The 27,047-nt window shown below is 44.2% G+C and overlaps 1 protein-coding gene across 3 annotated transcripts in view; it reads left to right on the top strand.

The window, feature by feature from the left end:
* The window catches only part of DACH2 (dachshund family transcription factor 2), a 355,035-nt gene that overhangs the window by 204,855 nt on the left and 123,133 nt on the right, over positions 1–27,047 (top strand). For all 3 annotated transcript variants that reach the window (XM_077307556.1, XM_077307558.1, XM_077307557.1), the window contains one exon: positions 16,184–16,315. In XM_077307556.1, coding sequence (XP_077163671.1) covers positions 16,184–16,315 — 132 coding nt within the window. The remainder of the gene's footprint in view (positions 1–16,183; positions 16,316–27,047) is intronic.

Below are 27,047 nucleotides of genomic sequence, written 5' to 3'. Positions count from 1 at the left end.
TAAGGCCCACTTGACTTCACATTCCAGGATGTCTGGCTCCAGGTCAGTAACTACCCCACTGTGGTCATCAGTGATGTTAAGTTCGCTCTTGTATAGTTGTTCTGTATAATTTTGCCACCTTTGTTTAATCTCTTCTGCTTCTGTGAGGTCCCTACCATTTTGGTCCCTTATCATACCCAACTTTGCATGAAACGTTCTCTTCATATCTCCAATTTTCTTGAAAAGATCTCTGGTCCTCCCCATTCTATTGTTTTCTTCTATTTGTTTGCACTGTTCATTTAAGAAGGCATTCTTATCTCTTCTAGCTTTTCTCTGGAATTCTGCATTCAATTGGGTGCATCTTTCTCTTTCTCCCTTGCCTTTCACTTCCCTTCTCTCCTTAGCTATTTGTAAAGCTTCCTCAGACAGCCATTTTGATTTCTTGCATTTCTTTTTCTTTGGGATGGTCTTAGTTGCTACCTCTTGTACAATGTTGCGAACCTCCGTCCACAGTTCTTCAGGCACTCTGTCTATCAGATCTAATTCCTTAAATCTATTTGTCACCTCTACTGTGTATTCGTCGGGGATATGATTTAGTTCATACCTGAGTGGCCTAGTGCTTTTCCCTATTTTCTTCAATTTAAGCCTAAATTTTGCAACAAGAAGCTCATGATCTGAACCACAATCAGCTCCTGGTCTTGTTTTTATTGACTGGATAGAACTTTTCCATCTTTGGCTGCAGAGCACATAGTCAATCTGATTTCTGTGTTGACCGTCTGGTGATGTCCATGTGTAGAGTCGTCTCTTGGGTTGTTGGAAAAGAGTGTTTGCTATGACCATTGTATTCTCTTGACAAAATTCTACCAGCCTGTGCCCTGCTTCATTTTGTACTCCAAGGCCAAACTTGCCTGTTATCCCGGTTATCTTTTGGCTTCCTACTTTAGCATTCCAATCTCCCATGATGATAAGCACATCATTTTTTGGCGTTGCTTCTAGAAGGTGTTGTAGGGCTTCATAGAACTGATCAACTTCATCCTCTTCAGCAGCAGTGGTTGGGGCATAGACCTGGATCACTGTGATGTTGAATGGTTTGCCTTGGATTCGAACTGAGATCATTCTGTCATTTTGGGGATTGTATCCCAAGACTGCGTTTCCTGCTCTCTTATTGATTATGAAGGCTACTCCATTTCTTCTGCGAGATTCTTGTCCACAGTAGTATACCTGATGGTCATCTGAATTAAATTCACCCATTCCTGTCCATTTTAGTTCACTGATTCCTAAAATGTCGATGTTCAGTCTTGTCATTTCTTGTTTGACCACGTCCAGCTTGCCTTGATTCATGGATCTGACGTTCCAGGTTCCTATGGAATAAAAATCTTTACAGCATCGGACTGTCTTTTCGCCACCAGTTACTTCCACAACTGAGCGTCCTTTCGGCTTTGGCCCAGCCGCTTCATTCATTCTGGCGCTACTCGTACTAGCCGTCTGCTCATCCCCAGTAGCATATTGGACACCTTCCGACCTGAGGGGCTCATCTTCCAGCGTCATATCGTTATGCCTATTGGAACTGTCCATAGAGTTTTCATGGCAAAGATACTGGAGTGGTTTGCCATTGCCTTCTCCAGTGGATCACCTTTTGTCAGAGCTCTCAGCTATGACCTGTCCGTCTTGGGTGGCCCTGCACGGCATAGCTCATAGCTTCACTGAACTACGCAAGCCCCCTTGCCACAACAAGGCAGCGATCCTTGAAGGGGGCTAACTTTCCTAGAGGACGCATAAAGATGTTGAATAACATTGGGAAGTGTATCATGAGGATGTGTTTAGCTGACATCATTTTTGTAACTTTATGGATGTGAGGCTGTGGCTTGGAAACTTACTGTGTTGTCCTGCTGTGCCTGTTTGAGGGGAAACAGAGACTCCTATCTTGGCACGTATTCAAGGAGGATTAGCCTATCAACAGCTATGCATGATTACGTAAATTGAAAGGAGGTAGTCTGCCTCTGAATACCAGATGTTGGGCAATTGGCATCTTGCCCTGCGTAAGAACTGTTTGACCACTGTTGGAAGTAAGGTGTTGGATTAAGACCTTTGCTCTAATCCAAAGGATTTGCAGGGAGGGGGAAGAGGTGGAGACATGCTAAAGAAGTCCAAGTAGACTTCTAAATCCTAGTTGCTGGAACACGGGGGTTGTGGGTGGCTGGCCTCTTGCCCTAATTGTAGCCTTCCCAGAGGTGTCTTCATTACTGTAGTCAAGTGATTCAATCCTTGATCTGTTTTAACAGAGCTCATTATAGGTTCTAACCTTATTGGCTAATGGCTTCATAGATGTCTTGGGTGCTTTGCTCCAGCCATTCATTCTCATTCATTCATTCGTATGTTGGCTTGTTTAAGAAGTATGCTGCTTCCAGGAACCTGCTCAGGGCAGCTCACAGAAGAATAATAAAACAATTCATTAATTAAACAAAACAGTAAACTGAAATCCAGCACTAAAAACCCAGCTCAGCATAAAAACCCATATCATAAGAACAGCTTAAAGTATCAGTTGAAACAGTGTTAAAGGATCAGTCCCCTTAGTTAAGAACCTGGGTGACCATAGATGTTTTGGCCTGTGTCTGAAAGAAAGCAAAGTAAGTCCAGGCAAGCCTCAAGGGAAGGACATTCCATAAGCAAGGTGCTGCAGCTGGAAAAGCCCTGTCCTTGGTTGCCTCCCACATTGCCTCTGCACAAAGGAGCATAGAGAGTAGGGCTTGAGAGGTGGGCTAGACAATTGTGGGAGAGGCATCTAACACTATTTCTTCCTTAGGCTCTGTTCACTCCTGTTCTATAATTTGAAATTCTTTGAGATTTCGATTGTGCAACATAAAACAATAGAAGGACTCTGATTTGGATTAAAATGCATCAGGTTTGGTAATTGTGAGATTGCACAGTGTCAAGGCTGCACCACTCCATTGGTTTCATAGAATCATAGAAACATAGAATCATAGAGTTGGAAGGGGCCATACAGGCCATCTAGTCCAATCCCCTGCTCAACGCAGGATCAGCCCTAAGCATCGTAAAGCATCCAAGTTTCCACATAAGCCCTACCATCCCTGATATGTAAAGGGGTTGTTGTCCTCCTCTTCCTGGCTCTCTCCTGCCTGGCCTGCAGGTAGAAGTCGTGGTCCTCCTCATTGGCCCTCCTTTAAGGACTTTAAGAAGGCCCTGTGGCCCAGCAGGCTGTGAGCTGTGCCTGCTACCTGCCACTTGAAAATACGTTTTTATTCAGGAGTGGTCAGGAACCACCCCAACTGTGGATGTCGCCTTGCTGTACATCCCTTTGAGTGATCCCCATTTGATGACAATCCATCTGTTGAGGGAGAAGCAGTTCCTCAGAGGTTTCTGACCTCCTGTCTCAGTAGCCTCATGAAAAGTCTGAGGTTTTCCCCATCGGAACTCCTGAAAACCAACCATTGTACAATTATCTAGTTTCTCATAATTAACTCAGACTATAGTACTGTGGTAGGCAGATGGCCTCCTTTGAACCATGCCTGGCCTGTAGATGTCACTTGGCCATCTCCGTTCCTCTGGCAAATGAAGGCTTTTAGCTCCCGCCAACTTCTTTAACAACTTGGCCGTTCCAGGAATACATCCCCCCCTGCCCCCAAATCTCACAAAAATGCCTAAGCTCTCATTTCAAAACCAAATTCCTGAAAGCAGTTTGACCCTTTACAACAACAAAAACATAACTTCATTTGGATGCGTTCCATAGCAAGGGAAACAAACCCTCCCCCATTACACACCTGTGGGATTGTCTTGGTATCTGGTTGCTCCTGTTTATTTAGGCAAAGGTGCTTGCATTGATGTCTTTGTGCCAGATGGTCTTATCCCGTGACACCCCACATAAATATAATATATAAGCATGTGTATCAATAATTCAGGCTCCATTGCATAAATCAGTCATATGACCCGTGCCAGCAGATGGGGAATGCCCTTCGATTTTCATACTAATAATCTAATTCATAAAACATTATATTGCTTATTTCCATATAATTTGGGGGGTTCTTTAGTTAGAAAGGAAATGTGCCATGTGCACTCTTCTGCTTGCATTGTTGTCCCATCACCTCTATACAGGCATGTTTAATGAAGAAATAAAGTGGGATTTCTTCACTCTTAACGACTCTTAATTTCCGTCTAAACATCCGGAAGAAGTTCCTGACAGTTAGAGTGGTTCTTCAGTGGAACAGGCTTCCTCGGGAGGTGGTGGGTTCTCCATCTTTGGAAATTTTTAAACAGAGGCTAGATAGCCATCTGACGAAGAGGCTGATTCTGTGAAGGCTCAAGGGGGTGGCAGGTTACAGTGGATGAGCGAGAGGGTTGTGAGTGTCCTGCATAGTGCAGGGGGTTGGACTAGATGACCCATAAGGTCCCTTCCAACTCTGTGATTCTGTGATTCCATGATTGTTGCTGTGCATGCACTGGAAGCTCTAGTATGGAGGTCACCAACCTTTTCTTTAATGAGAGCTACTCCAAGATAACAAAAGATTCCCATAGCTACTTCCTCCTCGCCATGATCTTTGGTTCCCCCAGCCCCTACTGGAGTCACCTAAACTCTTGACCCATGTTCACTTGAGGAAATTCTTCCCACTCTCATTCTTCTCACTTTCACCTCGGTCACTCTCAATGTCAAGGAGATAACACCAGCACTGGTTCCACTTCAGGAGACACAAGAAGCCTTTTGACTGAAGAAGCAGTTTTTTTCTACCGCCAAAGTCTACTGGAAATCAGAGCATGGTTGTTAACAATCACTCCTAACCACTACTCCAAGCTGGGCTAATGAACAAATGAAATACCTACCACAACTAACTGCTCTGTGTATTTTTCCCCACCCATAGCTCTGATCCATGTGCAAGAAGGAGGGGGAAAGAACTTTTGGCTTGCTGTTCTATCTACTAACAAACTTAGGCTTGTTCATGATGTGTGAATACTGGACAGTTACTGGACAGCGTAGATAATATTTCATCCTTGGTGCGGGACCCAAAATAGGTTACGTCAAGTTATTCTCCATTGAGCTATTTTGTCCTCTCAACAACTCTGCGAAGGAGCTTAGGCTGAGCTTATGTGCCTTACTCAAGTTTACCCTGGTGAAATGGAGGTTTGAACCTGGGTTTGCTGGATCCTATGCCAATACTGATCATGACATCATACTGGGCGCCATATTGGCTTGGTTGATCATGGCATGAAGTATCAGGACAATTAGACTCCTTAAGCATATTTCTGAAGACAGCCCAAGGTACTTCTGTGAGACAGCTTTGAAGCATGTGTAAGGTGAACAGATTTTAACATTGGTAAAGCGGGACACCATTGACCGGGCAGGGGGGGGGGTTCTTGATTAAAAATTTGGTCTATATGGAGCAAAAAAAAATTTCATAGAACCCATAGAACACAAAAATAGTATTGTAATTTTTTTTTTTACTTGCAACTTAAGTACAATTTGCCAGGTGCCCCCAGATGTCCCTCCAAAAGTGGGACAATCTGGTCACCTTAAGCATGTGGCTCCCATCAAATATGGTTGTCATTAAGATTTGCTACCTCATTGAATACAACCTGGATAGCCCAGATAAACCCAGTCCCATCAGGTCTCGAAAGCTAAGCAGAGTTGGCCTTGGCTAGAACTTGGAAGGGTGACCACTAAGGAACACGAGGGTTGTGACATGGGGGCAAGCAATGGGGGACCACCTCCAAATGACTCTTGCTTGGCAGCCAGGCAATCCTAGGATCTTCAGGTTATATTACACACATGCCATATGTATGTATGTATGTATGTATATATGTATGTATGTATGTATGTATTTATTTATTTATTTATTTATTTATTTAGATTTCTGTACCTCCCATTTCTTTGCAGCTCTGGGCGGTTTACACTGAACATTATATAACTTACATGGAACATTATACAGACTATAACATCAAAACACTTTTCAATAAAGCATCAAAAGATTACAAAACCACATTTATAATATAAATAACAATTAGCAGTAACATTGGGAGAGTCATGGGCGGGCGTCTGGGGGGACCAGCAGGTGTTCTGAGTCGGTCGGTCTCAAGTGAATGGAAGAGCTCCCTCTTGCAGGCCCTGCGGAACTGTGGAAATTCGGGCAGGGCTCTAAGCTCCTCAGGGAGCTCGTTCCACCAGGTAGGGGCCAGGACCGAGAAGGCTCTGGCCCTTGTTGAGATCCGACACGCTTCTCTGGGGTCAGGGATCCGCAGCCAGTTGGAGGTGGCGGAGCATAAGACTCTTTTGGGGGTATAAGCAGGGAAGTGGTCTCTCAGATACACTGGGCCCAAACCACGTATGGCCTTTAAGGTTATTACCAGAACCCTAAGCTTAATCCGGAATTCAACTGGGAGCCAGCCAAGTTGTTGGAGTGCCGGCCGGATGTGGGATCTCCATGATGTTTTAGTGAGAATCCTCGCCGCAGCATTCTGCACCAGTTGTAGTTTCTGGATCAAGGAAGAGGGTAGGCCTGCTTAGAGAGAGTTGCAGAAGTCCAGCCTAGAGGTGACAGTTGCATGGATCACTGTGGCTAGGTGTTCTGGGTCCAGGTAGGGCACTAGTAGCTTGGCTGGACAGAGGTGGTAGAATGCCAGCTGCGCTACTTTTGTGACCTGGGCTTCCATTGTAAGGGAATCATCCAAGATCACGCTCAGGTTCCTGGTGGAGTGCGTTGGTGAGAACTGCACACCGTCCAGGGTGGGCAGATGCGCTTCCTCCCATGGTCCCTTCCTACCCAAACATTGGACCTCTGTCTTTGTAGGATTGAGCTTTAGGCAACTCTGCTTGATCCATTTTGTCACTGCTTCCAGACATCTGGCTAAGGATTCTGGGGGGGGAGTCAGGGCGGTCATCCATCAGGAGGAAGAGCTGGGTGTCATCAGCATACTGGTGGCAACCCAGCCCAAACCTCTGCACCAGCTGAGCCAGAGGGCGCATAAAGATGTTAAATAAGATAGGAGAGAGGACTGCTCCTTGTGGGACTCCACATGTGAGCTGGTGTTGGTTAGATACTCTCTCTCCTATCACTAGCCTCTGTCCGCAGCCCCGGAGGAAGGAATTCAGCCATTAAAGGTCCGTTCCCCGTATTCCAGCGTCGGTGAGGTGGTGAGCTAGGAGCTCATGATCTACTGTGTCAAACGCTGCCGATAGGTCTAATAGTATGAGCAGCGCTGACCCGCCCTGGTCTAGCTGGTGTCGGAGGTCATCGTTAGGGCGACTAGCGCTGTCTCCACCCCATGTCCAAGCCGAAAGCCCGACTGAAATGGGTCAAGGGCTGAAGTTTCCTCCAGGAATGCTGATATTTGGTCCGCAGCAGCCCTTTCAACTAACTTCCCCAGAAACGGGGCGATAGATAGATATGATGAATAAAATAAATGCCTCATTAAAACCCACCAACTTGTCAATTGAAATGTCTCACTAAACTTTCTAAACCATTGGTTGATATTCTGGCTGTGGCTATTCCAGAGCTGTAATTTACAGAAAACTCTGGCAAGCTCCACTGTTTTTTATAGAAGGATCCTTAGAGCTTTTGGTTTTCCCCACCTAAACTTTTTTCTGCAGTACATGTTAAAGTTTTACAAAAGCTATTAAAAAGGGGGGTGGGGGAGAGAAAAAAACTTCAAATGGAAGCCCAGTTCATTTCGGCCATGATATCAGTCTAGAATTGAAGCATTATAGAAAAGCTAAACAATGCCAAATGGATTTGGCCGAGATCAAAAGCCAAATCTATTTGTTCGCTTTCATCTTCAGTGTTCCATTTCCTAGGAGTCTGACCTTAGTCAAACATCTATTAAAGTTAGCTTTTGATCTCTCCCTCCCCCCCATTAAAAAAAAAAAAAAAGATGGGGAGAGAAAAAGCCAATCTTGAAAAATTTTCTTCCAAAGACAATCACGCTGTTGTGTTTTTAATGTTTCACCAGCATCTAAGTAAATAGGATTCTCTAGTGTGTGTGACAGAACTCTGGTTAAATAGGATGAGTCCCAGGCAAGAATCAAAAGGAAGCATTCTTCAGAGGCTGTTAACTGGAACAAGGACCCTCCTTTGGTCACTAGAAACCTGTTTGCTGGTAAATCTATTGCCTGTTTGGGGCCTTTGATTTTTAAAAAAATGTTTTGGAACCCGATATTAGGTAGTCGCTTGTTTGTAATATGACTTCCTCTTCATCAGTTAGACTTGACTGGTGCTTAATCAAAAGGTTCATTTTCTACTTAATTATGAGATCTTTGGTTGGGTCTCAGTGCTCCCAATAATCCTTTGTTCTTCCTTTATATAATTTTGGAATTGGTACAAGGGTTTTATTTTTTAAATATATTTGTATCTTTCTTGATTATTATCAGTCATTTCTATAACATGGTTTCTGTGTACAGTACCAAGCAGCTGGCATTCTTCTGCCTAACCCAGAACCCAATCCCGTAAGAGCTACATGATGCCACCTGTTTCCTCTTTTCTTTCAAAACTCCAATACCCATTGGTGGAGATCAACTACTGGAAACATTTCCATTATTAAAGAAGTACTCCTGATCAATCGAGGAGTAAATTTTGCCAAAAAATCAAATTATTTGGTTGCATAAATTTGAAGAAGAAGAAGAGTTGGTTCTTATATGCCGCTTTTCTCTACCCAAAGGAGGCTCAAAGCGGCTTACAGTCGCCTTCCCCTTCCTCTCCCCACAACAGACACCCTGTGGGGTGGGTGAGGCTGAGAGAGCGCTGATATCACTGCTTGGTCAGACCAGCTTTATCAGTGCTGTGGCGAGCCAAGGTCACCCAGCTGGCTGCATGTGGGGGAGCGGGGAATCAAACCCAACTCACCAGATTAGAAGTCTGCACGCCTAACCACTACACCAGACTGGCTCCCTGTTGTTGCAGCCCTGTGGCTTGGCAAGCAGCTGTTTTTCAGAAGAGACGTTCTCATGGTTCTTTCACACTGAAGGGAATGCCTTTTCTGAGAAGATGCTTGCTAGGACATGCGTGTTAATTCAGAATTGGAATGCTTTACTGTAGACAGACTTATATTTTCATTCAAGTGTAGGCATCTTTCCTTAATTGACCTACACTGAATAAAACACTGTTAACAGCTGAGATTTTCTTTAATCAGGTGCAGAATTCCCTCAAAGCTGTGAATGTGAGCAGCCTAGAGTTGCACTGCCTATTGCCCCTTTTAAGATTACAGCAGTTCCGTTCTACTCAGGATGTAAGCAGTTCCACTCAGCGGGAGGAGGAAATTAGAAGAAATTTTGTTCAGATGACAGATCCAGTGAAAAGCTACCCTTTCTGTGAAGCCATTGGCAGATTTGTCACTGCGGGGAAGTTGGGAAGGCTGTAACTCAATGGTACAGTTCGTGTTTGCATGCAGATAGTTCATTCTGCTTTTGTGGGGGAAGTCATCCAAGGCTGCTTAGGTCATGCCTCCACGTGCTTAGGTAGGGCTATTCAACCTGGTTCATATTAAACTTCTTTCAGGACTGATTTAAGCACCCACCAAGGTATCCTCCAGTCTAAGGAAGCTCCTTTGAACTTCCAATGGAGGAGGAAGACTCCATAATGTAAGGCGGTGGTCCCCAACCACCAGGCTGTGGCTCCCTCTCCCCCCCCCTCCCGCAGTAAGAAACTTCCCAGGCCGATTAGCTTGCAGTCCGGCAAGCTTCATTTTGTGGGAGGGGGGGAGGAAAGCAGTTCCGCGCATGCGCAACACGCATCCGCGGCAGTTCCGCGCATTTGTGGCCGCGCATGGCGCAAACGCACATGCACGGCCGTGCGATCGCCCTCCCCACCACCGCCGGTCCTCAGCCTTAGAAAGGTTGCGCACCACTAGTGTAAGGTGTTCAGATTTTAACATTGGTAAAGCAGGACACTGTTGATGGGGGGGGGTTCTTGATTAAAATTTTGGTCTATAGAATGCATAGAACGTGAAATTAGTATTGTAATATATATTTTCTAATTTCAACATAAGTACAATTTGCCAGGTACCCCCAGATGTCCCTCCAAAAGTGGGACAATCTAGTCACCTTACCATAGTGGAAGGAGGCTTTAAGCTTGGCTTAGTGGGGTGATAGGACAGGGGAAGGATGCACCCCATTATTTCCATCTAAAACTTGATTGAATTTTTCAGAATAAAAAAGATGATCAACCATAGCCTAAAGAACCTTTTTGATATGTAAGGGTTCTGGCATGGCTTTCCATACCACCGGGAGGGTTCCAATGTCATTTACATTGTTTACAGCTCTTTACTATATGTTATGACCAGTAATAATCCTTATTAAAATTGATTGTTGCTGTATTAACTTGAACGAAGGATAGGGGTAAGATTGCTTTACAGTAGAGTGGCAAAATTAAATAGTCTCGTACACACTATCCAGAAATTCTTTTCTGTCTTTGGATGGGATTCAGAATTCATAAGGGTTGCTTTATTCTGATTTCAGGTCTGCGGCTTAGAAATACAGCACTAGGCAATAGTTGCACAATAGAATATAGCATAATGTCACCATCAGAGAGATTGTTCCAATGAATTACTTGCTGTAACTAGCCCCCTAAATCCAATCTATAAAATATGAGAGTGATTTACTCTTGTTTGGCACATAAGAAATCCTAGCTACAAATTTTGGCTCTATTTATTATAAGAGCTCAAGTGCAGTTTCTGATATCTGTATAACACAAAGGTATAACTCGGTGTATCCTTTGGTGGCGTCAGCGGAGGCTTCAGTAAATCAATATTTGTTGCATATCTTCCAGACTTTACCGTTCTCAGTGGAATATGCATTGTCATGTGGAAAACAAGATCTTTCCATAAGGAAGTGCTGCTTGATTTAAAAATTGAAATTTCAGCTCCCAAGCCTAGTTCACACACAGACATTGGAGGTGATTCAAGCTTGTTCCTAGCATGTGCAACCTCAAACTGCAGAGGCTATGGGACAGTATAACTGACCACTCCTCTACAGACAGGACGGAGAGCCTAATCTTTTCCTTGGTAGGTAACAATTGCACTTGCAAGGAGTTTGTTTTAATGGGGAAGCAATTGGGAATTCCAAGTTAGCCCAGTCTCTTCAGATCTGGGAAGCTAAGCAGAGTCATCCCTGGTTGTACTTGACTGGGCAACCTCCAAGGAAATTCAGGGTTGCCAGGCAGAGCGGGGCAATGGCAAACCACCTCTGCTGATCTCTTGCTTTTCAAACTCTAAGGGGCCAATCTAAGTCTCAAGTGACAGCTCTTTCCACCCCCAGCTGATGATGGGGTTCACGGAATCAGACATGGTGCAGTCTAGGAACTGTTTCCTTTCTCTCTGTGTTTGAAACAGACCTTGGTGCAGTCATTTTTAAACTATATATATTCTTGTCATTGGAACAGAGCCTCTGTATGGGAGGATGGTGAACAAACTAGCCCCCGGGTCTTGGAGGGGGGGAAAGGACAGTGGTTGTGGGAAAATGGGGTTGCCAGGTCCTGCCCAGCCACCACTGAGAGATGGAGGGTAGGGTGGGTAGGGTTGCCACCTTCAGGTTGGAAAACACCTGGAGATTTAGGTATGGAACCTGGAGGGGACATGGAACTCAGTGAAGTATTACACTGTTGAGTCCACCCATTTTCTCCAGGAGAGCTGATCTCTGTAATCTGGAGATAAACTGTAATTCAGGGTGACCTGCAGATCCCACCGAGAGGCTGGCATCCCTATGGGGAAGGCATGCAGGTAATGATATTTACGGATGGTCAGCCAACAGTATGGCATTCTTGGGGCAGGGGGGGAGGGGGGAACCAGCTAATCTCAGCACTGAATACTGAATATTGTGTGTCATAAAATAAAAACCCCTTCCCCCCAAAAAAAACCTGCAGTTGAACAACTGCAATTTTGCCCTTCCAGTGCAAATCGCCGACCATGCTAGGGTCATTGTTGTATTAAGCCCTTTCACCAGCTTCTGAAAATTAAAAGAAAGTGGTGTCCAATACTCGAGCATTTAACCATAATTAATAGGAATGTTGCAACTCAAAAGAACATATCCAGAATTGTGTAGAAGGTTGAACACGCTGCCAGTCGTCTGGACAATCAATCTCCACGCCCCCTCCCTCTTTCTCATTTTTTACCATCTTCTTTGTGATCCTGAGCACCAAAAGGGTCAAGCAGTCAACTGTACCAAATATGATAAAGGTCACTAGAGTGAAGCTCACTAAAAGTATTAAGTATTACAAGCCTGACAAATCACTCCCGTAAGCCTGAGCTCTAAAAAGAACAGGAAAAAGTGTCATGAAATCAATCAACCATCATAAACGGGCCTTGGTGAAGAATGGAAGGGAAAATGCACTTCTGCTTTATTTTCCTTCTTAGCTAGGATTTTGTAGTTTCCTTTCAATCACCCGCCCTAATTCCCTCCCCCCAGGATAGTTACAGAATTTAGTCCTTGATCTTCTCAGGTTTTCCGAATGAGATATCGCTTTTGATCAATGAAAAAAAGGTGTTCCCAAATTAATCAGAAAGCAAATGGGAAAAAGATCTTTAAAAAAAAATCTGCAGATGATCAACATCATCTTAAAAGAGATATTCCCCTTTTCTCATATGCAGGAGGGAATTCTTGCGATCATCATTGTGATGCACTCAGGTGCATCATCCTTAACACTATTTCACTCCCTTATATATTGGGAAACAGCCTCCTGGGAGGAGACTGTCTATGGCCCTGTCTGTCCAGGTCCACCCTGATTGGTCCACCCCCTTCAGCTCCCGCCCTCCCTCCTTGCCTGCTAGAAGCCTTGTGGCTGCGGCCTCCATTGTCACCCACGAGGAGAGAGTCAGCAACAGGGCTTTGCGGCCCACAGGTACGCTCCAGCTGAGAGGGAGCCAGGGGGGAGTTTGGAGCCTCCCTGCGGTCTGCCAGGGGGGGAAGCTTCCCACTCCCTTTAGCCCACTTTCTGGGCCACAGGGAGCCACGGCCACCCTCTCATGCCCTTCTGCCTGCCGCCCCTTTCAAAGCGCATTTTTAAAATGGGCTTTGATACTAGTTTTGAAATAAAAATAAGCTTCAGAATTGTTGCATTTGCTCCTAAGAAAACGTATCAGTCCATTAAGATTTCTTAAATGACATGAAATGTTTGACTTTTTGAGTTAATTGGACTTACCACCTGAAACAAACCATTAACTCTTCCAGATGCAGATTGGAGCTGTCACCGGGTTTTTCTGTACAGATGATGGCCAATACATCAGAGCAGCCATCTGTAACTATAATAAAACGCCTAATGACCTTTTGGGTGTCACAGTGATCTTATACCTTCATACCCCACTTTTCCACCTTGAGGGCATAGATTGTGATCTGTTTTATGTCCACAATAGGCCTATGAAATGAGGCTGGGGAGACTGGAGAGGGGAGAGTAACAGTTATAAGCTGGTTTGAGTATCCAACCTGTATCCAAATCCAGAAAAATAAATAATAAAAGAAGTATTTAAATTCACAAATAAAAAGCTGATCAGAGACTCAGTTTGCAGAAATTATCTGGGGGAGGGGGAATCTAAAATTCTCACAGTCAGAATCTTCCAAGACAACGATTTTCCGCATCCAATCCTCTGCTCTCCTAGTTCCAATATGATACCGCACATGAACATTTAATACTGCCAGATGTTTCATTGTTCGCATTTTTAGAGCATCACGCTTGACCCTCAGCAGTTGTGAATGCAAATAACACAACACAGCTGATCCGTACACAGGAATCAACACATTCGGATCGGAAACAATGCCCGAGCTAAACTGTTTTTGGTGCTTTCTCCCCCTCCCCCCTCAGCCTTTTGAATGTTATTCATTCCAAATTGTTGGCTGTTAATTTAATTAAATGTTTTGTTTTAATATGAGAGACTGTACGGCTGCACTCTGGCTTGCCATTCAATTTTAATTAATTGCATACCTCCATGTTTGATTGCTCACAGCTCCTCTTTCGTTAATTTATTCTTTCACAGTTTTGACAGGAAAGCCTTCTGACTAACATTGAGGGAGGGGTGCCGTTGAAGCAATTTCCAGGCTTTAAAAAAAGTGGCTTTGGTGCTCAGACATTCTGGCCCACCGGTTCACCAGGGGAGAACATTAATTCCTCCTCCCGCACAGCCCTTCTGGGCCCTTCCCTTGGGCTCCTAGCTTTGCGTAGCACTAACATGATTCCATAAGGAAGGCCGAGCATCAAAGAATTGAGGCTTTTGAACTCTGGTGCTGGAGAAGACTCTTGCGAGTCCCTTGGACTGCAAGGCGAACAAACCAGTCAGTCCTAGAGGAGATCAGCCCTGCCTGCTCTTTAGAAGGCCAGATCCTGAAGATGAAGCTCAAATACTTTGGCCACCTCATGAGAAGGAAGGACTCCCTGGAGAAGAGCCTAATGCTGGGAGCGATTGAGGGCAAAAGAAGAAAGGGACAACAGAGAATGAGGTGGCTGGATGGAGTCACTGAAGCAGTCGGTGCAAACTTAAATGGACTCCGGGGAATGGTAGAGGACAGGAAGGCCTGGAGGATCATTGTCCATGGGGTCGCGATGGGTCGGACACAACTTTGCACCTAACAACAACAACAACAACATGATTTCTGTAGGTGTTGCTACTGACCACTTTATGGCCAGTTGTGAAAGACTATTTTGAGGGAATATTCATGGGGAAAAAATGTGGCGTAGTACATTCAGATTGAGTTTTCCTAGACCTCACCTTTGGCTCAAGGTTTCATCATGGAACCTTTCTACCACTGTGGCTCAGTAGTTGGACATATGATTTTCATGAAAAAAGGTAATCTTTGCATGTAGAGGCAATCTGCAGCATTTCTTTGTGCAAGTTCTTGGGTACTGGGTGTTGGGCAAGACCATTATCTGCCTGACACCCTCCAAAGACCGATGGTTGGCCATGCGGGATTTGCAAGCTTTCTGCAGGTTCTGCAAGACGGAGCTCTTCCGCCAGGCATATGGTTGAGGCCAGGGCAGCTCCCGGCGCAGTCCACTGTGGACCTCTAGCTGAAACCAACTGAAACCAACTAAGTCCCTCGCTCCCAGATAGTGATAGACACTTGCTGAATGCGGGAGAGGAGTGGGTTAAATATTTATTATCTGCCATCTTGATATTGTTTTTTAACTATGTTTTAATGGGTTTTTACGGGATTTTATTGTATTCACTGATTTTTGTAAACCGCCGCGAGACATTTGAGAGTGGTGATAGATAGATAGATAGATAGATAGATAGATAGATAGATAGATAGATAGATAGATAGATAGATAGATAGATAGATAGATAGATAGATAGATAGATAGATAGGCAGGCAGGCAGGCAGGCAGGCAGGCAGGCAGGCAGGCAGGCAGGCAGGCAGGCAGGCAGACAGACAGATATTTTCCTGTTTTATAAATATGCTGGGGGGAAAGTTCACACACAGGTAGCTTAAGGTGGCTTTCAGCCGCAGCTCGCAGCCAGATCAAGTGGGGCCGGCGGGGGCTGGGCAGCTCGTTAGCAGGGCTGGGACAGAGCTCCTTGGCAGGCAGTCAGCAGGCCGGGAGGCCCTCATCAGCAGGCCTAGCCAACTGGCCAAGAGGCCCTCGTTAGCAAGCTCTCCACCATGACCCTTTGCCCAGGGCCCTCTCCCCTTACCTGCTGCTGGCTCCAGGCACTGAGGCATCTGAAAGCAAAGAGGGTAGAGTCCAGGGACACAGGGCGGGAGCTGCAGGGGCAGGGCGAATCAGGGCAAAGCTGGCTGCACCCTGATTGGCCCTATTGTAACTTAGACGGCCAGACACGTCCCACCCCCTAGGCTGTTTCATAAATATTTAGAGGAACAACAATGGATAAGGATAATGTTTGCAGGATGTCTACTGCAATATGTTAGCCTGATGCTTCATATTGGACTGTAGCTCTTTCTTGTCATCATTCTGCTAACCATCCTTGAACCAAGGAGACCTGCCATCCCTACCATTTTGTGATAGCCCCTTCCCCCAGCTATTTATCACATTTCAATACCAACATGAAACTCAAAAGAGCTTCCTAGGAGATCTCTGAGCCAAGCACTGGGCAGACCCAAATTGGCTTAAATTCTGCAAGGTTTTCCATATAGTATGCCTCCCACCAATGTCTTGGACCTCTGACTTTGACCACCCCACCCGTCCAAGAGGCTCCAAAGAATTTTGAAGTGGTTTAAAGTAATCATTATCTTAATTTTTGCTCCTGTATCTTCTTTTGTGGCCAGGTCTGACAGCAGCTGCGATGGCCGAAGCGATGAAGTTACAGAAGCTGAAGCTGATGGCCATGAACAGTCTCCATGGAAGTGGGAGCCAGAATGGAACCGAATCAGAGAATGAAGAGCTGAATTCCAATGCAGGTAAATAGAGGTTCTCCAGTGAGGGGAGGGCTCTGCTTCAAAACATTTGCCCATGAAGAAGAGAAATCCCTTCCATTGTCATCCTGTTGGTATTTAGGGGTCATATACCAGACAGAATAGCTATTTGATGAGAACCTCCCATCTCAGAAAATTTCTGATTTGCAGGGTTCAAATTTATTTTAATACAGCACTTGCGGCCAGATAAAACAGATAGCGAGAAAAAAACATTTCAGAGTAGAAAATTGCAAAATCAGGGAGCCAGTACAAAATTTAAAATATATAAAATTGTATAATTGATGGGTACATTATAAAAAAGGCATAGTAAAATTCCTCTAAAAATCTTCACTTAAGCTTATGTTGTTTTTCCCGTGTGCTAAGCACATGCGCACAAAATTTGGCAACCTGCTTAATAATATGGCCACGACTATTCCACAGGAGGAGTTTTACTTGTTCTTTGTTTGAGCTGGTGGAGGAATTCCTGAGTAATGGGGGAATGGATTTATTTCTCGCAGAGCTAAAAGTAGGGCACCTTAAGAGGACGTGTTCGATTGACTGATTTGCAGGGTTGAAGGTGACCACAACCGTTTCTGCACTGGAGGCTTTGCCCCGGGCTGTAGGCTGGAGTTTGAGTCAGGGCAGGTTTCCCCGTCTCTTCCTGCTCTCACACATGGGAGAATTTGGCCTGGTGCACTTGGTCCACTTTGGATTTGTGCTCCCGCATTGGAGCCAAGACAGTGAAGTTCCCAGTGTGGTCCATATGCCCTTCCAACTTGGTCTTTGTTTAGTGTAACTCATGCTGTATTCCAGAAATCAGAATTTTTTTTGGAAGCTGCTCATAATTTAAAGGAAAACTACACACACAACTTAGGATCTCTTCCCCCTTTTGGCACCAGAGAAGTCTTTGTTACACTAACAGTTGTTGGTTTTATGAAGAGATGTTGATCACACCTCCTTATTTTGCCAAGCAGCAGTCTGCATCTCAGCCATGGGGAAAATGGGTCTGTATAAAAACTGTGTTTGTAGAGTGATATGAACAGTAATAATAAGCATGCATTGTAGTGCGTTGAATATGTGTCACATGCATGATCTTAGTACTTGTTACAGCAGCCCTCAAAGGTAGGCCACTGTTGCTGACCCCTACATTGTGTAGAGTAAATGATGTTTGTTTGGGTCAAGGGTGGGCATCCTGAGGTTGCTGCCAGTACCTGAAAGCCAAAGGCTGGCACATCTGCCCTTTACTGGATGGCATTCCTGAGAGGCTGATGTCCTGGCCAGGTGAGTGAACAAGCACCGAGCGACTATTCCCATTCCGTCACTCACCATCCAGGTGAAAAAACAAATGAGAAAGGATTGAGCAGGAACTGCCAGTGCTGCTCATCTTACTTGGGATGGGGAAACTAAACTCTACTGGTAGCATCCAGCTTCAAAGTCAGCAAACACAACACAACAGGGTAAGGTACGTGTTACCCCAGCCACAGACCCCCACAGAGGAGCCTCCTTCTCTTGGTAGTTAATATGCATTCTTGTGATCCTGTAGGAAAACGGGGTCCTTCTTGTGTTGTAGACCCAGACATGAGGAGGGACAGATGTTTGTCATGGGGTACTGCTGAACATGGCCCTGCAGTTGTGAGAACATGCTCTTCTGACAGGCGCTTGTCTGAGGCCGCGTGGTGGCCCGGGGCTAAGATCGGGCCCCTATTCCTGGGGGGGGGGAGGGGAGGCCAGTATTAGGCTGGCCTGGTTCCCCAGATAGTTCCATCCTATGCCCAATTATCCATCCGCTCTTTTCTGCCCATCCAATGGGCCTGTGTGGGAATACTTTATTCAATTGCCATCATTGTGAGCGAGTCACTGTTTGTGGGGTTTTTAATGGGGAATTTTAATGGGTTTTAATGTATTGACTTGTATTGAAATATTGTGAACCACTACGAGCCGGTTTCTGAGAGTAGCGGTCATACAAATCGAAATAACAACAACAACAATAATAACAATAACAACGATGATGATGATGATGATGATGATGATGATGATGATGATGATGATGATGATGATGATGATGATGATGAGCATTTGCTGAGTGGACTGGAGTTCTGCCCTATACCTGCTGCTGGGGTGAAGGAATGGAAGTTTACAATGTGCAGCCCCCGATCCGGGGCTGGTGTTCTTAAACGTTATAGGAAGGGCCTGTGTCTTTTCACTGGTGCAGCATGTTTTTGGGCACTGCCTGAAAATCCAAGACTGACGGAGAGTTCCTTATGTTATGAAAAACCTGTAACAATTTTGTGCGCTCATTTCGGTGTTTTGTCTTTTAAAAAAAAATTACCAAATGTTTATTTTTCGTGTCGCCTAAATGGCTGCTAAAAATAAACGCAATGGTGGTGTAAAAGGAAAATAAAAGGAGATTGAATTTTGCTAGTGACTTCTTGACAAAGGCGGGAAGCGACCCGACAGCCAAATCGGGAGCCGTGCTAGCAAGGGAAACATTTTATTTTAAGGAGACAGACCTACAGTTTCTTTGATTCGAGGTTGTGTTTAATAGCTTCTGTAATGGTTGCAACATGACTCCGCATCTCGATTTCAGCATGAATAACAACCTGTTCGTGTTTCATTTAGCTCCAAATGAGAAATTCTCCCTTTTTATTGTTTTAGGAAATTAGTCTGTGTACTATTGCTCCTGGAACTTTATAATTAATCACGAAAGGTTACGGCTGTTGAGAGTTTGTGGGAAATAGACGCCTGAACGGTTATAACTGTAGCTGTCAAATGAGAAATATCGGTTTACAGCGGTGGAGTTTGTTATTCTTGGGCTCTTTATAATATGTATTACTGTAACAAAGAGTTGGAAGTTGCCTATTTACTTGATATATCTAAAGAGAGAGAGAGAGCAAGTGAAGCCCCCAGCCCAGCCCAGCAATACTACATTGTGGTTTCCATCAAAGATATAGGATTGGAAATCCCTAATTCCTTCACCCAAAAAACTGCTGGTTTTTTTCTGATGTTTGAAATGGAACTGGGGAGGTAGTTGGCAATCTGGATTGAATTAAATGAGATTTGTTTGGGATTAAAAAACAAACAAGCCTCTTCCTGTATTTTTTTATAACTTACTTTGAAGTACTACTAGAGTTTCTGTGGGTGATACACACAACAATGAGCTTCAGTGTTTTCTAGTTGCCATTCGTGTGCTCCAAGCTCTGTCCTTTGAGGTGATGCGAATTTTACCACCTCTATGCTCTTCTTTCCTGATATACCCTGTTTTAACTTTATTTATCTTTTAAAAACAGTTTTAGTATGTAAAAAATCAGATATAGAGTAGATAAACGAAATGACTGTTGACAAAAGTACAAGTACAGATTTACATAGAAAGAGTTATCACGATTCCACACCGATAAAAATTACGGTTTCCAAATATTTTCTTTATAGCAACATTCTGCTGTGTTAAAACGTCACGTTCATTTTAATACCTCCTTCCTGATCATATCTGATGGATTGCACATCAATAATGCCAGTATTGTATAAGGGAGACCAGCTGTTTCTAAATGTATTTTGAGACCAACTCTTTTCCTGTACGCATTTATGAATTAAAATATTGTTTATCTTTCACTCCCCTCCCTGCATTGTTGTTTCCAAGCTTCAGCCATTATCATTCTTACTGCCATTCTTAAACTTTTTCATTCCTATCAATACATCTTCCAATAGGTAGTTCACAGGGGACAAATCAAATGCCATGGATGTTATCTCCTTTTGCACTGTATTCGAAAAGGTTTGAACTAAATCACATTTCTATCACAAATGTAGACAAGTGCCTCTGAACTCACTACATTTCTAGTGAAGTTCAACTATTCCTGAAATTTTGGCTAATTTGGTCAGAGTAAAAATGCCTACAAAAATAAAATTTCAAGTCATTTTCACTGATACTTGTTACAGCCCTGGCTACCCTAACCCAACGCAAAACCCACCTCTACAGTATAAAGTATTTTTGAAAATATTTTATCCGCATACTTCAAGGGTACTTTAGTAGCCTTTCTAGGTTTCTACCTTCTTTGAAATGCTTTTTGACTTGGGTTTGCTATTCTTCTAGTGGCTTTCCCGTACTAGGTCAGAGGTAGCATCAATCTAACCATCGAGGTCAGAAACTATATACGTGGCCAGTTTCTCCCTTCTATTCAGACCTGAACATGAGTCAACAGGAGTCAATACGGGCCTTGCTGTGTGGCTGCCTGGGTTGCTGCTGCACTGAGCACTGGAGGATCTTCATTGCTGGAGAAGACATCGACCAGATTGCCTGAGGGACTCCTCTTGCTTTCTCACTTTTCTACTTCCTCTTCTTCATTACACTTTACTTGACCTCAGTTCTTATTTTCAAACCAAACTAATCTTTTCGTTTCTGTTGGTGGAGTGGGGTCTGGGGGTGCTTTGGGGTTCATTGTTTCTTTCTCCTTGTGTTTCTTTCATCTTTTTTATCTAATTGGCACCATTGACTTTAATGGCCAATGCTTCGGCTGAGGCAGCTGCCTCAGACGGGCTTTTAAGGATCCGAAGCGGCTTCATCCGAAACCAAAGCAGTCCGGATTTTCCCCTCAGTGCCCATGCCTGGTCCGAAGTTTACAAGCGTGCTTGAAAAGATTCCATCCTCTTTCTCCTCCTTGCTTTGCCACGCATGTTATCAAACAGAACTAAATGCCTCCAGATGCATTTCCTGCACATGCCCAAAAGCAGTCCTGCAATGCCATTGTTTAATTTTGAGACTAGTTCATCTATCTAACAATAAAAAGCATGCACACACCCCTGAAAAGAAAGTTTGCACACCTTTTGGGGATGGAGGAATCAGAGACGAGCATATTTGTAGGGTAAATATCCATACACGCAAAGTATTTCTGTGGCCTCTCTGTGTGTGTTCCACCCCCATGTACCTGCCATGCAGTTTTCCCTTCTAAATGCAAACATCCTTCACAATCTGTTTAAAAAACCACAAATACATCACTCCGAGGAATATTTAAAGGAGCATCAGGAGGGGAGAAACTCATTGGTTTAATGGAATGCTGTCAAGGAAAATCAGCATCACAAATGACACGAGGGCAGAATTGATACTTCTGCACTGACACGTTAAAAGAAAATCCTATGCATTATTTAGAAAACCTCGAAAACTGTCAGCGGTATGATTGCCGAGTTAGCAGAAGCAGGAGGAACGGGGCTGAAGTTGAAAAGGGAAAAGCGTAGGCACGGATCCATATTGTAACCTTTCATGTTCTACACCCACCGCAAGTACCTAGCTATTACACGGTCAGCAATTTTTTAAAGTTTTTTTTTTTTTACCCCATAAAGAAATTCCTTCTTTTAAATTCTCAAATGCTCGAAAAGTCAAAAGAGGTAGGTCTTTTATTCTAAAAGGCAGGTTGCCTAAGCTGTTATTTTGTTGTAAAAGTGAAAATGACAAGATCCGAGAACAAGATGTTGGTTTTATTTTATTTTATTTTATTTTTTGAAAAGGTTATGCCATTTCAGGTTTTCAGAAACATGTTTACTATTGACAAAATTATTGTGAGGCTGTATGAATTTCTTTGGTTCTGTCAACACACACAAATGTACATACACTGAGATTGAGGTTGGTCTAGTGCAGTGGTTCTCAACCTTCCTAATGCAGCGACCCTTTCACAGAATCATAGAATCATAGAGTTGGAAGGGGCCATACAGGCCATCTAGTCCAACCCCCTGCTCAATGCAGGATCAGCCCAAAGCATCCTAAAGCATCCAAGAAAAGTGGGTATCCAACCTTTGCTTGAAGACTGCCAGTGAGGGGGAGCTCACCACCTCCTTAGGCAGCCTATTCCACTGCTGCACTACTCTGACTGTGAAATTCTTTTTCCTGATATCTAGCCTATATCGTTGTACTTGTAGTTTCAACCCATTACTGCGTGTCCTTTCCTCTGCAGCCAACAGAAACAGCATCCTGCCCTCCTCCAAGTGACAACCTTTCAGATACTTAAAGAGGGCTATCATGTCCCCTCTCAGCCTGCTTTTCTCCAGGCTGAACATTCCCAAGTCCCTCAACCATGCATGGAGGAGCAGTGTGGAATCAGTGTGGTTCTCTAGATTAGAGACTGCTGCTATACCAAGCAGTGCAGTACAGACAAACCATCTTGGCTCTAGAGTATGTCTCCCAGAGTATGTATCAGTGCATGGCAATGTGTTACTTTGATTAGCAAATTAATGGAATGTTAGGAAGTGCCAACCTGGATTGCCTTGACAGCTTGGAGATTGTCCCAAAGCAGAAAGAGATCAGGGAACCAGTAGCTGTCAACAGTGTGGAAAAGGCGGAAGGGCATAGACTTGTTCACATTTTTCATCATAGCAACTTTTAGAGTGAAAAATAGAACCACACAAAAATCCTATACCAGTGTACTCCATATTATCTACTCCCAAAATGAGACAGAATCAAGACTGAGTTAGTGACAATATATAGCTAGCACAGTTCTGCAGGACCTACAAAAGGAGCTCTTCCACCAGGCATTTGGTTGAGGTCAACCTGACCAGCAATATCTACTGGGCCCCCCAGAACCACTCCTCTGACCAAGCATGGGAACATATGTGGTTGCCACCAATTACTGGACTGTTATTGTAATAACTGATATTAGGTAAAGGTATTCCCTGTGCAAGCACCGGGTCATGTCTGACCCTTGGGGTGACGCCCTCCAGCGTTTCCATGGCAGACTCAATACGGGGTGGTTTGCCATTCCCTTCCCCAGTCATTACCGGTTTACCCCCCAGCAAGCTGGGTACTCATTTTACCAACCTCGGAAGAATGGAAGGCTGAGTCAACCTTGAGGCGGCTGCTGGGATCGAACTCCCAACCTCATGGGCAGACAGCTTCAGACAGCATGTCGCTGCCTTACCACTTTGCGCCACAAGAGGCTCTTAATAACTGATATTACTGTTGTTTTATTAGACATAGTTACTGAGTTATGCCGTACCTATTCTATGTTCTCTTACATTCTATGTAAACCGCCCTGAGCCGTGAGGGAGGGCAGTATATAAATATAAGTAAGGGAATTCCACTAAGAATTTTCACTGGTCTTATTTCCCCCCCGCAATAAATTTCACAAACAGAAGCCTCCAAATTTGCTTGGAAATTTGAAGACCAAATCACATGAGATACAAAAGATCCATGACCAGATGTTTTAAAATATTGCTGTTATTTAAGACAAGTGAAGAGGGCTCTGAATTTTATTGGATAAATGGCATTATTTGCCCTTCCCTATTCACCACTTCCCCATCCCAGATGTTGCTGTGAACTCCCATAGGGAAAGTAAAGGTGCAGATGCCGGAGGGCTTTTAATTGTAACCAGGGCTGATTCTGCACTTACTTTGCTTTTTCTGTTGTGGATCCTGCTGAATTCAGATCGATTTGAACTCACGTCTTTCTCTATCCCTCCCCCCAAATGAAACAGAAAGTGTTCTGCACTTGATCGGGAAAGCTCAGAGCAGGGAGGGGAGCCAAGCACAGCAGGAATCTCTTCCTTTTCTTGAACAGGAGGTGGAGGGAGGAGGATTGGAGACAGTAGAGGAGGGGGAATAAATCCAAGAGGCAAATCTCTGCAGAGAGAAGTTAGGGCTTCTGGGGCACAGTCACTTTATGACAAGCCTTGCAACTGGGCACCAGGAAGTTTTTGAACTGACACCCTGGCAAATCAGGGAAGACTGCCTTGCTCCCAGGCACCGAGCAGTGAGTAAATCGGGGGGGAAACAAAAATCTGCACATTTACTCATGGTGGTTTCTGAAATATCAAAGCTTATATCCACTCCAGGATATTGCAGGGGAAAGGTAGGATCACCATGAATCAATCATGCATGTTGCAGAGGGGAAATATAAGCACCCAAAATCAATATGGAAATCTAATTCAGTGTAAACTGCAGGGATTTAGTTGATATGGGAGTGGGTAAAAAGCCCCGTGCAGACTACATCCAGATCCATGCACAACAAGAAGTTTCCTGCTTACCTCTTGTCCAAGTCAAAAGATCCAGCCATGAGTCCTCCACATCCTGTTTGGTTTTGTCCCAGTGAAGTTTTATGTTATAGATGCAGGAAGGGAGATAAAAGAAGATGAAGAGTTGATTTTTATACCCTGCTTTTCACTGCCTCAAGGAGTCCCCAAGCAGCTTATACCCTACGAGGTAGGTGAGGCTAAGTGAGCTCTGTGAGAACAGTACTATCAGGCTGTGTCGAGCCCAAGGTTGCCCAGCCAGCAGCATGAAGAGGAGTGGGGAATCAAACACAGCTCGCCAGATTAGAAGCTGCTACTCTTAACCACTACTCCAATGAATCTGTGCAAGAATGTGTATGTGCTAACTGGTGTGCATCTAGTCTGTTCAGGATCCTTTCATTCTCAATGAACAAATTATGCTGTCATAATAAGGCACACAGGAGCAAGTCTCACTATAAAATGTCAGACTTCATTAACAATTGACTCTTAAGTCGTTGGCAGTATATGGAGAAGGAGCAATTATAAGCAAGCGTTTGGACATGTTAGACTTATATAGAATCATGGAGTTGGAAGGAACCTCCAGGGTCATCTAGTCCAACTCCTTTATTTATTTATTTAGATTTCCATACCGCTCATTTCTTTGCAGCTCTGGGCGTTTTACATTGAAACATTCCTTGCACAATGCAGGAACTCACAACTACCTGCCTATCCACAATGACCCCAGTTTCATGCCCCAGTGATCCCCCCACCAAAAATCTCCAAAATCCAGCCTGACCTGGAGGAAATTCGCCTACCATACAGGTGGAGGCGAACTGGCCATTGAATTTTGCCTCCTGTTTTTGCTAAATGTAAAGTGTCTGCCAGCAGAACTACCAGAAAGATGATTAGATAAGATAGTGAGGTCAGACTCAGCACCTTCTCCCTCCGCTTAAGTCTCACTCCTTGTCTGTCTGCAGATTGCTACTCTTTGGGCAATATCCTGCTTTTTCTCGGAAGTTCCACATTTAGTCTTACCCTCTTTCTCTCATTCTGAGATGTAGTTAAGACCCTGAATAAAACTGTGTTGGTCTTAAATTTCCACTTGAACTCAAAATTTGTTCTGCTGCTTCAGACCAACAGGGCAAGCCACTTGAATCTATCTCCTCTTTCCTATCAAGTATATTAGTTCCTAAATAAATATTTATCTACTGTGTTCAGGTTATGCATTGTTGCTGTGTTAATTACTGCAGCAACAGTGAGGTGGCCATGTGCCTACCCCCTTTCTCCTATCTTTTACAAATTTATGGTTTTCAAGTTCAGAGTTCTAAGTACTTCAAAGCACACAAAAATAAGAAAGAAAGAAAAAAACCAGAAAGACGTTCAGCAGCATGCACTAATCTTCATTCCCCCCTCCTATCTTCTTACAGCAGTGCTAATGGAAATGTATTTTGTTTAATGACTCTGAAATCCTGTTTGTAATTAGATGTGGGAATTGGTCTTACTTTGTAACAGATGATACTGGAATAATAATATGAGAGATGCTACACTGAGACCACGATGTTCCTAAATCTATATCATTTTTCAAGCTATTGACAGGAAATGTGTTTGTCCACACACAGAAAAAAGGTGGAGATTGATTTTTTTTAAAAGCATATATATGGATGTAAGTCTTATGACCAACCAAACTAGAGTTTTAGATATTAACTTTTTTTTGATTTCTTTCTTTGTTATATAATATCAAACCAGAGTACCATTGAAGTTTTGTGACAAGAAGATTTAGACGGGTGATATTTGTGAACATGCAGTTCTGAACAAGCTTGTGAAATTCATTTGGCTAACAGACCAATGGTATAAAGGTGAATGGGCTTTTTAGGCAATTGTAATGTTTTATTAGAGCCTCTTGTGGTGCAGAGTGGTAAGGCAGCGACATGCTGTCTGAAGCTGTCTGCCCATGAAGTTGGGAGTTCGATCCCAGCAGCCGGCTCAAGGTTGACTCAGCCTTCCATCCTTCCGAGGTCGGTAAAATGAGTCCCCAGCTTGCTGGGGGGTAAACGGTTATGACTGGGGAAGGCACTGGCAAACCACCCCGTATTGAGTCTGCCATGAAAACGCTAGAAGGCATCACCCCAAGGGTCAGAAATGACCCAGTGCTTGCACAGGGGATACCTTTACCTTTACCTTAATGTTTTATTTATTTCATTTGGTCCCTGCCTTCCTTCGCAGGTTGGGTTATATCACTTTCATCTCCTCCGTTTTATGCTCACAAAACCTCTGGGGCACTGTTCCATAAAATAAAATGGCACTGATGCACTAGATTCACACCTTTTCCACTCCAGGAATCTTGCCCAGCGCAGTGCTCGTCTTCCAGCTGATGCATTTCCAGGCCTGACGCAACGCAGGCCTTCACTTGCGTTGCAGCAAGGGAAGACGGGGCAAATTAGGGCCTGCATCATGCCAGGCCTGGGACTGCCTGGGACTGGTCCCACTGTCGTCCGGATGCAGAAATTTGCCCCGCAACTGGACAAGCACTGCGCCAGGCCAGATTCCTTGTGCGGAAAAGGTCTCAGTGAACTTTATGGATGGAAGTCAGCAGGCTTCAAAGGGCCTAACTCTACCTAGATATTCCATCACATATCACCACCATCTTAGAATGTACACATAGAAGGTTGGATCCAGCCATCTTTTTATCTCAGTTTTGGCCCCTCCTTCCTTACAGGCCTCGTTCTATGTGTGTCTTGTCCATTTAGGACTTACGACTCAAACATGGCTTTTTG

This window comes from Paroedura picta, chromosome 13 (genome assembly GCF_049243985.1).
Source record: "Paroedura picta isolate Pp20150507F chromosome 13, Ppicta_v3.0, whole genome shotgun sequence".
NCBI lineage: Eukaryota > Metazoa > Chordata > Lepidosauria > Squamata > Gekkonidae > Paroedura > Paroedura picta.
Note: the sequence above shows the minus strand (reverse complement) of the source record. Positions and strands in the feature narration are given on the sequence as shown.